The sequence below is a fragment of the Bufo gargarizans genome, chromosome 2, assembly GCF_014858855.1.
Source record: "Bufo gargarizans isolate SCDJY-AF-19 chromosome 2, ASM1485885v1, whole genome shotgun sequence".
NCBI lineage: Eukaryota > Metazoa > Chordata > Amphibia > Anura > Bufonidae > Bufo > Bufo gargarizans.
Genome location: NC_058081.1, coordinates 191131348 through 191144720, shown reverse-complemented (window position 1 = coordinate 191144720; position 13373 = coordinate 191131348). Strand labels below are relative to the sequence as shown.

General features: G+C 42.6%; 1 protein-coding gene across 2 annotated transcripts in view; it reads left to right on the top strand.

The window, feature by feature from the left end:
• Positions 1-10539, top strand: part of TLN2 (talin 2) — a 210054-nt gene extending 199515 nt beyond the window's left edge. For both annotated transcript variants that reach the window (XM_044279820.1, XM_044279819.1), the window contains 6 exons: positions 3173-3297; positions 3810-3935; positions 5917-5979; positions 7734-7916; positions 8246-8371; positions 9943-10539. In XM_044279820.1, the coding sequence (XP_044135755.1) occupies positions 3173-3297; positions 3810-3935; positions 5917-5979; positions 7734-7916; positions 8246-8371; positions 9943-10071 (752 nt within the window). In that variant the 3' untranslated portion in view covers positions 10072-10539. The remainder of the gene's footprint in view (positions 1-3172; positions 3298-3809; positions 3936-5916; positions 5980-7733; positions 7917-8245; positions 8372-9942) is intronic.
• The last annotated feature ends 2834 nt before the right edge of the window (positions 10540-13373 follow it).

The following is a 13373-nucleotide window of genomic DNA, read 5'->3' as shown; positions in this document are numbered from 1 at the left end:
AATTGGAAGAGGTAATTGTTCAGCTGCCAGACAACACTTAACATGGTTGTTCAGTTTCCTATATTGATGACCTGTCCTCTATATCAGATTACCGGGGGTCTTGCTCCTGTCACTCCCGCCGATCAGCTGTTTGAAAAGGACACCGCACTTCTACGATTGCTGCATTCTCTTCACAGTTTACCTGCTCGCTGTGGAGACCACGGTGGCGGGCAGTGTAATTACAGCTCCTCCTCATCTTCAGTGGAAAGGAGCAGATGGAGTGTAACATCTCCTTCCCATTAACGTGAATGGGACGTAGGAGCTGTAATTACACTGCTCGCTACTGTGATGTCGAGGGGGATTAAGTAAATGGTAAATAAAATGCTACGACATCTGATTGGTGGGGGTGCCGGGAGTCAATTCTGATATTGATGACCTTTAAAGTCCAGCGTCTGATATGTAAGATTGTCAGCCAATCCAACCAGATTCTGTTAACTTTTTATCTTGTTGGATTTCCACTATGATTGTTTAAAAGGCTATTTCCATCTCAGATAATAGGGGCATTCATTTCTATGGGGCTGCTGAAAATATCCGAGTGAATGAAAGCGGTGGAAGCCCATGTGCGGTGTGCTGCCATTCATTTTTATGGGGTTAACCGAAATAGCCGAGCCAGTGCTTGGCTATTTTCGGCGGCCCCATAGAAATGAATTGAGGGTGGGTGCTGGCTCAGTTTATGTGATAGGTGCAGGTCCCATTCACCTATCATACAATGGGGGCATACTCTAGCTATATGCCCCTATTATCTGAAATGGGAATATCCCTTTAAAGAGTAGCCCCTCCTACATGTATGATGCGTGGTCCTGGGCTTTATACTCACATCATTGTAAATGTATGGTGCAGATTTAAAGCTCCTGCAATCTCTTACAGCCAGGGATCCTGTTATTCCAGCATACTCAGAGCTCACTGAGTGATGTGCATCAAATAGACACAGTGACATGCTGCTGTCCCTACTGAATCTTACTCCTATGGATGCCTCAGTTACAGTGGAAAACTGCAAAGTAAAAAAAAAAATAAGTGTCCCTTCCGGGGTCTTTTCTAACCTCAAAGGGGACATATGCTAAAAATAAATAAATATACAAAGTCTTCATAGCAGCCATGTAATCCAGGATTATACATGCTACAAATCAGAACAACTAAAACGCAGAACTGATTCTAATACTTTATTTAGGTGTAAACCTAAAATATTTACAAAATAAATATAAATGTAAGAAAATAGTTTTCTACATTTTGTTTAAAGGCTTCGTACACCTTTTGGAGTCAATTTTTTTATGATTGCATTTAAGTTATTTTTCGGTCATAAAGGTTTAACTGTTTTTCTAACTGTGTGACTTGTACTTTCACTTTCACTTTGTGCCAGGTCATCTAATTACCCTTATTTCTAAGCTACTGAGAGCTCATAAACACTTATTTAAGCCACATTCTTATGATCTATAATGAGTGTTTATAAAGAAAGAACGCAGAGATAAGAAGTCCGTCTGCTCCTCAGATGACGCAAAGGACAAAAAATCCACAAGCAGCTAGTAGAGCATCTCGGCTCTGTACAGAAAAAAGGACTCCATATTGTTAATATAGACCAATTGAAAAAATATATTTTTAGCTCAAATGCAGTAATAAAAAAAAAATTGCCCCCAAAGGTGTACATAGCCTTTAAAGCATTACTCCTAATTATAGCTATAACTATAAGACAGATAATAAAAAACAGCTATATGTGTAACAAAAAAACACAATTATTTTGATTGCCCAAGAAACAAAGCTGGGGCAGATACACTTCAATGCATGCAAAATCTCTAAAAACTCTCTGGTTATTAAATGTGTTTTTTGGGAGTTAACAAACTACAGTTCTTGGACTGGTCCTTTCCTTAGAATTTATCTAAATTTATCGTGCATGGCATTGGGGGACACAGCACCATGGGTATATGCCCAGCTGCCACTAGGAGGCTGACACTAGAAACAAAAAAAGTGTTGGCTCCTCCCAGGTGGGCTATACCCCTCTGCCAGAGACGAGAGAGATCAGTCTAGTTCTAGTGTCCGTAGGAGGCAGACATGACCTGCTTCTGCTGACGCCAGCCTGGGACGCAAGGTTCTGCAAGCAGCTGTGCTTCAGATTGGCGGCATGGCGTTTTTTCTTTCCTCCCTCGGGGACTGCTTTTGGACATCCCATGGTTCTGTCCCCCCCAATGCCATGCACGAGAAAAATTGATTTTTTTGTACTCGCCGTAAAATCCTTTTCTCGTAGTAGGCATTGGGGGACACAGATCCCACCCTTCTTGAGTTTCTTCTTGTTTGTGGTCCTGACGTTGCCTGCGTGGTCGTCGGGTCTCCCCAGTTGAAGACTTGTTGGCTTTCAGTTTTTCTTTTTGGTTCAGGTGTGGTGTTCCTACTGCTTTTGTACCGACTGATCTCTCTCTGCTCTGGCAGAGGGGTATAGCCCACCTGGGAGGAGCCAACACTTTTTTGTTTCTAGTGGCAGCTGGGCATATACCCATGGTGCTGTGTCCCCCAATGCCTACTACGAGAAAAGGATTTTACGGTGAGTACAAAAAATAACTTTTTCTAAGCAGTATGAAATAACTAATCTCTAAGCAGTGTCAAATTAGACTCAACCATGTAAAAGGGTTATCTGGGAGTACTCATGACCTATCTTCAGCATCCTATCAGATCAGCAGAGGACTGGGACCCCATCAATCAAATGCTGTAAGGGGAGTCGATGCTCGGGTGAGCTGTGGCCACTTCCTCAGCCTGTGATGTCACATCCATTGGTAACATGGTCTTTCTGTAACTCAAGTGAATGGGATTTAGCTGCAAGTCCAAGCACAGTCACTTTACAATGTACGATGTTGTGCTCGTTATACTATGAAGAGACCACCGCACTCATTTGTGTGCAGTAAACACTTTAAACCGGGAATTGTATTTCTACTGACCAGATACTGCCAGATCCTGAGGATAGGTTACTAATAATTGCTTTAAAAAAATCCCTTTAAGAGGTTTAATCTACTTTTTTTTAGTAACCAGACTAAGCCACCCGCTCCACATTACATAATATTACATAATATTTCCTGTCTGACCCTTATCCTGTGTTGCATGGTATGGACAGGTGTTCCCTATCACCTCCTCCATCTTATTGTAATTACAGGTACAGAATGGGTTGATCCTGAAGATCCTACAGTGATTGCTGAGACCGAGCTCCTTGGGGCTGCAGCTTCTATTGAGGCAGCAGCTAAAAAACTGGAACAGCTCAGACCACGAGCCAAGCCAAAGGTAAGTGCCCCTTGTGTAGTTCATCAGCCTATGCAATCCAGGTGTCTGTGCCATCTCATCTGTACCTTTGTGCGGTTTCTTTTCATATGCCAGGCCCAGGGTGTAATTGTAATGTCACACTTGTCCTACAGTGAATGCCTGAGCCCTCTGCAGCAGCTTGGGCACACAGGGCTCAGTTTTACTAACCAATGTATGGATTAACCACAACAGCCTCTGTTGTAAAACTAACCCAGAATTAGAGGATTTTTCTGACGGAGAGCCACATCCCATCCATGTCCCCTTCTGTCAGTGGAATCGGTCCAAGAACCCTCTACTGCAGCCTCTGTCTGATATGTTTAATATATTAGGTTGTTAATTCATTCAGCTATATATCAAACATATTGCTACAGTGTCCTGCGTGTGCGCCAGGGCTGTCCTGGGTTCTAGAGAGCTACTGCAGGATGGTCACCTTTCTTGTCGTATCGACAGATCTTTTTTATCCTCCTTTTAATGCTCCCTCTTTTGTATTTCAGCAGGCAGATGAGACCCTCGACTTTGAGGAGCAGATCCTAGAAGCGGCAAAGTCCATAGCAGCCGCCACAAGTGCACTGGTGAAGTCGGCCTCAGCAGCACAGAGGGAGTTGGTGGCACAAGGCAAGGTAAGTCCACCCTACGATGAACGGTTAACATGGATGTACTGCAGTAAGACACCGATAAAATGAATATGTTTGTCCTACAGTTGCAGTGATGGGTATGATGGAAATCCTCAACTCAACGGTTTATTTTTATATTCAAAATTTTTTATTCAAGGTTGACGTGATAAAAGTAATACATACATAAATGTATGAAAGTTGTTACTTCCCAGCATATTACATATAATCAAGTCCCAAATCATTTGATCAAGATGAGATGTTGATGATCATATGTAAACCCTCTGACCCTAGTCTTTTTTCTTTTTTTTTTTTTTTTTCCGGGAAAAGAAAGGAAAGAGGGGGAGGAAGGGATGAGGGGACAGGGTAAGATCAGTGGTTTATTTTAAATTGCATCTGTGAGCAGATTTGTACCTATGAAACTGGCTGACCTCTTGCATGTGCGCCTGGCAGCTGAAGGCGTATATATTGGTCCCATATCTGCACGCATTGCTGAGAGCCGCTAGGAGTAACAGCAACACCCCCTTTGCTCCTAGAGGCTCATTTGCATATATTAAAGTATTCTTTTTCTCAGCAATACGGGCACATATGAACGTGGGACCAACACAGATGTCTTCAGCTGCTAAGTGCACATGTAACAGGTCAGACAGTTTCATAGGTACAAATCTACTGACAGATGTCCTTTAACTATACACAAATGAGCCCTTAAAGTCTTCCATGTCTATTTTCCCCTTTCACATTTGCTGACTTGCAGCACTGATAATTTGTCTCAGGCTTTGCAGGGCCACATCCCCAACATGTGACACCCACCAGTGGAGGACCTTTATTGAGGCCTGCTGGCAAATCATTCATAAGCTCGTAGCGGGAATAATATAGGAATGACACCTCTTAGAGTCATGAGAAAAAATGCTCCAGAATTGTTGTTACTTGGGGAATACAAGTCTGGAGAGGTGACAGGTCCTGTCTAACAATATGCTGTTTTACGCAAGAGAAGTCTCTTGCATCGTCCACTGGTAAGCCAACTTTAAGTGCTGCAAGTAGACAGGCAGTTCTTGTACTTCAGTGTTTGGCTGGCATAATGGAAGTTGGAATATGAAATTGAAAGCCATATCCTTTGGATCTTTGCAACTTCACCCAAGAAATATACCTTACATGCAATTGTGGCTGTGTTATTACCATGAGGGGGGCATATGCTGGTCCTAAGCTTTATTTAGTACAATGATGGTGCATTAGGAATGGAAGGAGCCATCAAGAGGGACTACTACATATTATGTGTCTTCTCCATGTCCAAGCCAAATGGTGTTTGCTGATGTACATGTCACATCCTGCTGCCAATTTAAAATCATCACTGGAGCTTGGCAGGAGCAAAATGACAATATGAGATTTGATAAGGTGCAGAAATGGCTTCTCCTCTGACCTTGTCATTAGAACTCATGAATCTGAAGTGGGTTAATCCCTCCTTAGTATTTGGTAACCCACAGCTTTATCTTCTCTTGGATGGTGTCCAGTGAATGGTTACATGACCAGTCTAACCCGAATACCAGGGAAATCCCTGGCTGGCTGCAACTGTGAAAAGCTGTTTACAGTTGGCACTGATCTGAAATACTACCTTTAGATGAAAGACTGGTGGATTCCTATTAGAAGGTAGCAGAGATTATTGCAGTAGCAGAATATAGAGCAGTATGCGATACAAATGTCAAAGATCTAGTCGCGCAAAACAAATGATGGCCACCTTATCTACAAGTTCTTCCGAGTGAAGCACCATCCTAATATCAACTGGATGGGAATTTCCTCATACACATAACGGAACACATTTCCTGCAATTCATTTTTATTTCTTCAGCGGTATAATAATTTTTTATGGTTTCCTCTTAGTATTTGATTTGCAGAGAAAGTACAGTCTATGTGGTAGCCTTCAGATGACCTGTGCCATCTTGTGATGCATTCTGATGAGTCAGTAACCTTACTTCATTGCCTTCTTTGCGTTGCAGGTTGGCGCAATTGCTGCTAATGCAGCAGATGATGGTCAGTGGTCCCAGGGATTAATTTCTGCTGTAAGTATTATATTTTTTCATCCATATATACTTCCCTATTGCTTGATGCCACGTTATATAGAACTTGGCCATGTGCCCCCTATACATTGCTTTTCCTTTGAGTTGCCTTTATGTTACGTATACTTGTTTCCAAAAATAAAACTTATAAAGTCTTAAACTAATAAAACCACCACATAAGCTAATATTTATATTTGATACTCCTTCTACTCATCATCTACCAGCATCATCTCAAGTGCATTTCCCTACTAATCGGAAACCCAGTGTACCCCTGATTATAAATAACTTTGCACAAATAAATAATACAATTGAAGATAAGAAACTTTACAGTATATCTCAGTGGAGACAAATGCCACTTTTTCCACACATAAGTCTCTTTCCTCCTCCCTGTCATCCTGCACTGATAACTTGTACTGAGTTCATCCTTCAGTTATTTGGTCAGTTATTTTCGTCAGTTATTGGGAGCAAAAACCAGAACAGGTGTATTACTCTACAGCAGCGGCGGCATGAAGCGCACGGCATCATAGCAACCAATGATGCCGTGCGCTCCTTCTCTGAACAGTAATCCTGCCCGGCATACCACGGACCGCTCTCGGCCGCGGAACACGGCCGTGTGCATTCAGCCTAAAACTGTATCTCTGAGCCGGCTTCACAATAACTGATGGAAATAACTGACCAAATAACTGAAGTGTTAATTCTGAACTTATTTTGAATTTACAAATAAAATCTGCCCCCAGAAATATGACTAAGGGTCCATTCACATGTCCGCAACTGTTTTGGGATCCGCAAAACACGGACACCGGCTATGTGCGTTCCGCATTTTGCAGACCGCACATGGCCGACCCTATACTAGAAATGCCTTTTCTTGTCTGCATCTTTTGTGGCCCCATTGAAAATTGCCGAACAGATGCAGACCCATTTTGCGGATGTGTGAATGGACCCTTACTCTGAACTTGCAAATAAAAATCTGCCTGCAGATATGAATTTTCAGCTTTACTGAGAGAGCAGGATACAGTTTCTGCACAAAGAAGCCTATTAAGAAGGTAGCGATGGCAGACCTATTACGCTTACGTGTAATGCCCTCCATGCTGCTGCTCCTGAGTTTATGCTACAGAGATATGGGGGAGCAGGATCCCTCCCATCTTCTCTATGTGTGACATCATAGCAACTGTTCCCTCCTCCTCTCTCCATAGGCTACTATAGGCAGCAACCATAACCTGGTCTCTCATTTTTTGGACTCCTGTGTACAAATTTTACCAGGGAATTTAGAATGAGTTATCAGTGCAGGAGGAACCTGATACATGGAGAAAGTCATTTTTCTGTAATAAGATCTATTACAAAGTTTATTATCTTCATTTTATTATTGATTTATGGAAGGCTGGCTATATTCAGTGGTACACTTTAACTGAACTGGCCACCAATTAAATGCAATTGTCTACACTTCCCAACCATGAACTCTAGTTACTTCTTAACAAGCCATCAAGCATCATAGCTAACCAAGAAAGTCACCATGCATTACAAAATGCTAACGCAAAGGCAGCTGATCCTGCTGTCCTTGCCAGACAATCAGTTCCAATTTAGATTGTAAGCTTTGTGATACTAGACTTAAATAACATAGTAAACAAAGAATGTCCTGTATCTGTAGCGAATGTAGCTCCACTAACATTGCATAGGTTCTTATAGAGACTGCAGCCGTCTTACACTGCAGGCGACAATTTCCTTTTTCTGGTCATTTGGCCACTGTTGACTTCTTCTAGGCCAGGATGGTGGCTGCGGCAACGAGCAGCTTGTGTGAATCGGCTAACGCCTCAGTACAGGGCCACGCCAGTGAGGAGAAACTGATCTCCTCTGCCAAGCAAGTAGCAGCATCCACTGCCCAACTTCTGGTCGCCTGCAAGGTGAAAGCTGACCAAGACTCGGAAGCCATGAGAAGACTCCAGGTAGCTTGCTTAAATCTACATTGGATTAGGCTTGACTGTCACACAGAACATGGATCCTGCTATTAACAGTAGATCTAGTGATATGAATCTGATTAGGTTATCAATGCAATAGCAAATACATAAATACGGCAAAGCTCACAATGGAATTGGGGAAACCCATTCATTTCACCTTTTAATTTTTGGTTCTGTTAAATGAGCTAAGTATTGCTTTTTTTTTTTTTTTCTTTTTTATTCTAACCTGCTCTTCACCTCCTACCTGCGGCCTTCATGGTTTCTCTGTCTTCCATCTTCATATTCTATCTGTCCACACCTGACCTTCTTCTCTACAGGCTGCCGGCAATGCTGTAAAGCGGGCCTCTGATAACCTGGTCAGAGCAGCCCAGAAAGCTGCCTTCAGCAAAGCAGAGGAGGATGATGTCGTCGTGAAGACAAAGTTTGTAGGTGGAATTGCACAGGTTAGTAAAAAGGAGACAATTCTCGGTTTGCAGTGGACTTACTCCCCCATTATGGATATACCATGTAAGAATGTCCTTACATACATTGGAATATACTATAGCTTGCCAACAGGATTGCCATCTGGTAGCACTGCTTCATGCATCTGGCCAGTAATGAAATATCACAGCAACCTGAAATAATGGAAATTACACGTAATATGATGGGATTGTGCATGGGTTTCTGTTCAGATCAATTTTCTCAACAAATACATAATTGGCAGAATGTCTCCATGAGTTTTTTCCTTAAGTTACAGCTTTCACTTATGTTCCAAGCCTAAGCTTTAATTTTACCCAAATTATGTGAATTATACCATACCAGGAAATCCAGAGACACCGAGCTATATATGTATAGAGAGAGGTCGTAATCAAAAGGGTTGTCCAGCTTAGGAGACAACCACCACTATGGCCCCAACTTATGCCCACTAGAGCAAAAGCACACTCGCCTGTCTGTGGTTCCCTGGGCTGCTCCTGGACACCACAGGACCAGGAAGTAGCTTGGTTCCATGACCACAGAAGTCACATCTACTTAAACGATAGGTCACAGAAGTGACTGCTGAGACCTGTGTTTTTTTGTTTTATAGGGCACAGGTTCAGTCTATAGGGGTTGTCAGCTAGCCTAGGCTGGACAAACCCTTTAAGTTCTATGCAGAATGTATTTATTATTGGAAATCTGGGCACAGTCCCAATTATTTAGGCTCTGTTCAATTTGGGGTTCAGTGAGTCTTAGGGGGCGTTCACAAAACTGTATCTATTTTGCAGTCCGCAAATTGCTGATCTGCAAAACACGGATAATTGCTGTGTGCGTTACTCCTTTTGCACATCAGCATGTCCTGCCATTTGTTAGAAATGCCTATTCTTTTTAATAAAACAGACAAAAATAGGACATGTTCTGTTTTCTTTTTGCGGTGTTGAATGGACATACGGATAGCACGGTGTGCTCTCTGCATCTTTTGTGGACCCATTAAAATGAATGGGTCTGGATCCGATCCCCAAAAAATAAAAATGTGGATCAGATGCAGACCGAAAATACAGTTGTGTTAATTGGACTCTTAAGAGTTAGTCTGCAGTGCTATTCTTGCCATAAAAATAATGGTATCCTGATGGAGCTCATGAATGGGGTTCTCCACTATGGATAACTCGTTAGAAGGGTCCCTTGATAATAAACTGATCGCTGGAAATCAAGCTGCTGGTATTCCCAGAAATCAGCTGTAATCCGTTGAGAGCTGTTCAATTTCCCTGCAGCACCACTACAGGGGAAATAAAGCATTACTCAGGGTCCATTGCAATCAAATTGAAGGACAGGATGGTCCTCCAGAGCAAAAGATGTTCTTTAGTTCCACTGTGGCCTAGAGATGAGGATCCTATTGGCTCAGTAGGGTGTATGGAAATTAGATTTGTATACTGGACAATCTCTCTAAAGTCAATGGCGTTTACTAGTAATACATTTGAAAATCGAACCGGCATATCTGTCATTGCTCCATTCACGCTAACCTAACATTGGGAATATTAATGTCTGGCCATTTTCCTCGTAGATCATTGCAGCTCAAGAGGAAATGCTAAAAAAGGAGAGAGAGCTGGAAGAAGCACGTAAGAAGCTGGCCCAAATCCGTCAACAACAGTATAAGTTTCTACCGTCCGCCCTGAGAGAGGAGGACAGCTAGTGATTCTTCCTGGCTTCAAGCATGGAATCAGTCAGTCCTGCAGGAGAAAGGGACACACCTTTACTGTAGCTGGAAGCTCCCACTGGATTCTAAAACCACTAGAACATGGAGGGGTCGCGTGGGTTTTCACTCTGAAGACAAACAGTATTACTTCCCAAGGTGGACATACCCAGTTATATAAATAAAGTATATATAAAAGATATACACCGCGGCGGGGGCCTGAGAGACTGTGACACCGGGCACAGCCCCTCCGGCAATACTACGTGTGCTTTTAAAGATTGTGCCCCTTTTCATGTAACCACTCATTTGCAGGTGCCTGCAATGCAGAGCAAAGCATAAAAGGGGTAAAATGACTTTTTTTTTTTTTCTAGTATGTTTTACAATTTGATTTGGTCACTGGATCAGCTATGTACCCTGAAATAATGTACACAAAGCCTGTTGGGAATTAAAGGCACTTGTAATTAAGCAGCGATGTTTGCAGTAATGTGTTTATTATAGCAGAACATTAAAGAGGTTCTCCAAGGCTGGAAATAGACGAACGTAACGATAGATCCTCTACTCAGCAGTTCAGTTCCCCACTGCGCCAACGCCACTGCTGTGGTCCTCCCTTCCGGGCTATGTTTAGATGGCTGCAATGGTGACATGCCTGTATACCACACATGACCACGGCTTTAGTTTTATTTGGCACAGGAATACATCTGTATTTCTATCCTTTTCAAGCCTTTATACATTTGGTAATGTTTGCCCTTGTTACAGTATTTCTGTTTCATTTGGATGTTGGGTCCCATACAATTTGGTTTCTGTTCAGAATTTTTATAAAGCCTAGTTCAGTGATTTGGTCAGTGTTTGATCAGTGATTTCCATCAGTGATTGTGAGCCAACGCCAGGACTGGTTTCGGTTCAGCTCAAACACTGACCAAATCACTGATGTGTGAATTAGGCCTTAAGCCGCATTTACACGGCCAGATGTTTGGTCCCATTATGTGGAAAGAGCGTTCCTATGAACACTTGTTCCTAATCGGCCCGTGTAAAGGTGTTGCGTGTCACCTGATGAACGAGTGAAACGCTTGTTGATCAGGTGAAATGATCTGAGGTGTGGACATCTGTCATTTTTGCCAGGCAACAGATTTTGAGGTCTAAACAGTGATCTGCTGCCCAGGAACAATGATTTGTATGGAGACAAGTGATAGGAGTAGCCAGCACTCGTCCTCATACCGTGGAGGTGATTGCTGCATGCAAATGCAGCGGTCACCTCCACTTAACGAGCAGCCGATTTTGGGAAAGAAGGAATGCTTCTTTCCCGATTAATTAGCTGATCCTCAGAGCACCTAACTGCAGCTTTAGGGCTCATGCACACGACCGTGTGCTGCCCATGGCTGTATTGCAGCCCACATACGGCGAGTCCGCAATACATGGGCATTGGCCCTGTGCAGCTGCATCACGGACCCACTTCAATGGGTCCGCAATCCGGGAGGTGCGGTGCGGAAGCACGGATCGGAAGCACTACGGTGTGTTTCTGGCCATGCCTCCGCACCGCAAAAAAGTAGTGCATGCACTACTTTTGTGCGGTGCGGACTCTCAGATGTGGATCGCGGACCCCATTCAAGTGAATAGGTCCGCTGCGGATGCCCCACAGCCAGTGCCTGTGCATTGCGGACCGCAATTTGTGGTCCGCAGCACGGGCACGGGGCCCTTACGTTTGTGGGCATGAGCCCTTAGATTGTTCATCCTTTATAGCATAATATAACCTTGTTTATACAGGAGTCTACAGTATTTGTATTCTGGTAGATAGAGGTTTTATGTAATACTGGAGTAATCCCTGTAATAGAAGCTCTGCTAGTTGCCTAGGATGTGGGGAGCTGGCCAAAAATTCCAAGTGGAATTGGAAAAAAAGGCAATTTTGCCACAGCTTTAGTTTAGTTGTTTCTTGAAATCAGCGTGACAGGTTAACCATGTTCACTTTCCCACCCACCTTTCAAAACTAGAGTGAGTGGTGTTCAAATGAAAACTTTTGCAAAGTGTTTGCATAAATAAGCCCAAAAAGTTTCAGAGCTTCACTTTGGGACTTTTTCTGGAGTGTAGGGGATTAATATGAGGCCCCTTTAAAGTCTAATAACCGGTCTTGATCATGTCTGGTTGGAACTTCTGTTAGGGTATATTCAAATTGATTTGCTGCAGAAATTTCTACTACTGAAAATAAGTTCCGTTCACCAGAATGGGGATTGTAGAAATCTATGGCCATTTTAAATTTTGTCTTTCGGGCATTTTATCTGAGGAAATATGGACACATTATTTATGGCCTGCAAGGCGATAGCTCTGCGCTGGATGGAGGATTGTCCTCCCCGCCTCAACCAATGGAAATCCTTAGTAAATCAGACCATGATGTTTGAAAATGTATTTAAAACCAGAGATTGTCAGCAAAAGTTTCATAAAGTATGGTGTCTCTCTCCAACAGTATTCTGTTAACACCCTGAAAGCCCATCTGCTCCACCTTCAACCATGATTCTATATATCAGTAATGGAATGTAGTACTGCAATGTGTACTTTTCACACTATTCCTTATTCTTATATTTGATTGTCCTTACGCTGCTTACTTTGACCTTCATGTATATGCCATACTGTTTTATACATGTTTACTAAAACAAGTTTAAAATAAAAATTATACATTTTTCTGTTTGCCCAAAACATATATTTTTTTTAATTGGAATGCTTTAAAATATTCATGTGTCTAGATATTGCTGTTACAGTGCCCCTGGTGTTCCTTTGCTTTCCTCCCAGACATCCACCTAATGTGGTCAGTGCTGGTGAGAAGCATTTTTCTAGTTCACCGATTCCTATTGATGGGCCTGTACAAAAGCAGGAATCATTCCACCGCCCGTGTACAGGAGGATTCAGACATGTGACTGCTGCCACTGGACTCATCAGCTGAGAGGAGAAGATGGTTATAGTATGTATTAGTAATATCTAGACACTGGAGCAATTTTTTTATGATTCCAATTGAAAAGTTGTTTGATATTGTGTGATTTAACAGAGAAACCTTTTAAAGGGCATCTGTCAGCAGTTTTATTCCTATGAAACTGGCTGACCTGTTACATGTGCACTTGGCAACTGAAGACATCTGTGTTGGTCCCATGTTCATATGTGACCACATTGCTGAGAAAAATTAAGTTTTAATATATGCAAATAAGCCTCTAGGAGAAATGGACTTAACTCTCTCTGCAATAGCAATCCCCCATTGCTCATTTTTGTCAACAATTTGGGCACATATGAACATCGGACCAACACAGGTGTCTTCAGCTGCC